This window comes from Laccaria bicolor, genomic scaffold, assembly GCF_000143565.1.
Source record: "Laccaria bicolor S238N-H82 LACBIscaffold_82 genomic scaffold, whole genome shotgun sequence".
NCBI classification, from domain to species: Eukaryota; Fungi; Basidiomycota; class Agaricomycetes; order Agaricales; family Hydnangiaceae; genus Laccaria; species Laccaria bicolor.
The window spans coordinates 114,938-116,968 of record NW_001889953.1 but is presented as its reverse complement, the minus strand read 5'-3'; the positions used below and the strand labels follow the sequence as shown (position 1 = coordinate 116,968).

Genomic DNA, 2,031 nt, shown 5'->3' with positions numbered 1-2,031 from the left:
ATTCAGATGCACTTTAATGTCACAACTAAGTTACTCACCAAATCACATGCAGATGATCCTCAAGCCGGTTGTTGGTTGAACGTTTTTGCAGAAACTCCTTGACTTTATCCAGCTCAGATGTTCTGCCTGCTTCAAAGCCACGTGAGTCATGAAAGACAAATGCTGTATTGCTCTCAAATATCATTTCATTCTCAATATCGTGCTCCCCTCTCTGCCACACTTTCAGTAAAATGTAATAGGGAGTGTAGATCCACATTACCTGTGCCGTTGGATTGAGCTCAGACAAGTCAATCTTTTTCACATCAATAATGATAGATGATGATGTCTAGAGCATGGAATACCTCATGACCCTCCGGATTGAAAATTTTCGGCTGTTCCGTTGTATTGCAAACTCGTTGGAGGATGGTTGTCTTCCCCGCGTTGGCGCGGCCAATGATAAGGACGCGAAAGCGGTTGGTGAGGTTTCGAACTCTGCGTGCTCGTCTCTGTTGTCTTTCTATATCCTCTGCGGCCTGGGATTCAACATTGGAAAGAGACATTTGTCGCTGGGATGCCTGAGATGGTGGAAGTGGTGAAGAACCAAGTTAAGCGCCACGGGCAGTGTATTGTTTGGTTATGCTGGGTCAGCCACTTGAGTGACGTCACTGACTCACTTTTCGTTTCTTCCCGTTCGTTCAACTTCATTCAAATGGAATTTTCCAAAGAAAGTCGGAAATGGGAACTCCGCCTCATCCGGATCAGGCCGGACTCCGCCTCATTCTCCGGACCACCCAGCTGCATTTTCTCCCTGTTGGCGAGCATTCCTTATGGATATTTATGATATTGAAACTTCTACAATGTATTGATACGTTATTTTTACAATTATCCTGGTTTCCGTCCGAAAAAGTGCTGAGATGCCGAAAGCGGTTGTTTTGATGAGCCATCCAAATTTGGGCGTCAACACAACCCACAACCTGTTCTCAACCACGACGCCCACCCACCACCACCGTCACCAGTGACGACCACTCTCGCCAGTGACGACGACAACCCACCACCCTCGCCGACCACCCACAACTACCCCGGCACGGCCCATCACCACAAGAACGACGCGGCAACACCACATCACCAGCCAGAAAGCACCCACCAGATCGACGGAAGGCGGATTGATGTGCCGCTTCGTTTGACGAGGTCGTGCCCAGCCAAGGTAAGCTAGCACGACCATTCCTCTTAGTCCCCCTCTTGACACCCAACAAGTGCCTGTTGCTGTCAGTGACGTGGGACCCAGACGACGAACGACGACTGATGTCGGCGTTCCTTTGGACACAGCAACAACATTACAACGCGACGACGACACTTGAAGCTTGAAGGGCCAGGACACGACACGACGTGAAACGACGACACCACACCCCCGGCGCGACATGACGACCACGACACAACCAGACCAATATGCCACAGCGACGACGACACACAACACGACGACGACGACACAATACCCCGATGCGACACGGACACGGACACGACACACGACCGCGACGACGCGACACCACAGCACGGCCACGACGCGACCGTGCCGATGCGACACCACGACACGAAGAACAACGACGATGCGAGCGAGGAGGTGAGGAGCGAAGCTCCGAGCTGACGAGCAAGGCGTTCTAGAGACTTTGGACGATTATGGCCGCGACGTAGACCAACGTTTCGTCTGTTAAAGAGACTCATCAGGCGGCGGGGTGGTCTTTTACCACCAAGAAGAACATTACGTAACTATCCCAGAATCACGGGATCACGTGTGTGCGCCCTCAGAGTTGCGGAATCCGCGATGGAACTCGACGCGTTTAGTTCACTCTCGAGGCCCTTTTGATTTCTAACCCCTCAATGGTAGAGTACTAGATTGTCTACCATTGCTTGTAGGTTGTTAGAGTGATAGGAAACTGAAATTTATCTTCATTCAATTTATTCTTTGGGTGACTCTGCTGCAGGCAGCTGAAAGGTGATTTAAAAGTCACGTATCACCGGTATCAAATGCATAGAATGAAGTGGAATAAAATTTCC

General features: G+C 50.3%; 1 protein-coding gene across 1 annotated transcript; it reads right to left on the bottom strand.

Moving 5' to 3' along the window:
- Positions 1–34: 34 nt before the first annotated feature.
- LACBIDRAFT_317582 (uncharacterized protein) lies at positions 35–539 on the bottom strand (the record flags this gene model as incomplete). The annotated part of the gene is made up of 3 exons (XM_001890167.1): positions 35–211; positions 260–292; positions 342–539. The coding sequence occupies 3 exons, from the start codon at positions 537–539 to the stop codon at positions 35–37; spliced, it is 408 nt and encodes a 135-aa protein (XP_001890202.1).
- Between the last annotated feature and the right edge of the window lie 1,492 nt (positions 540–2,031).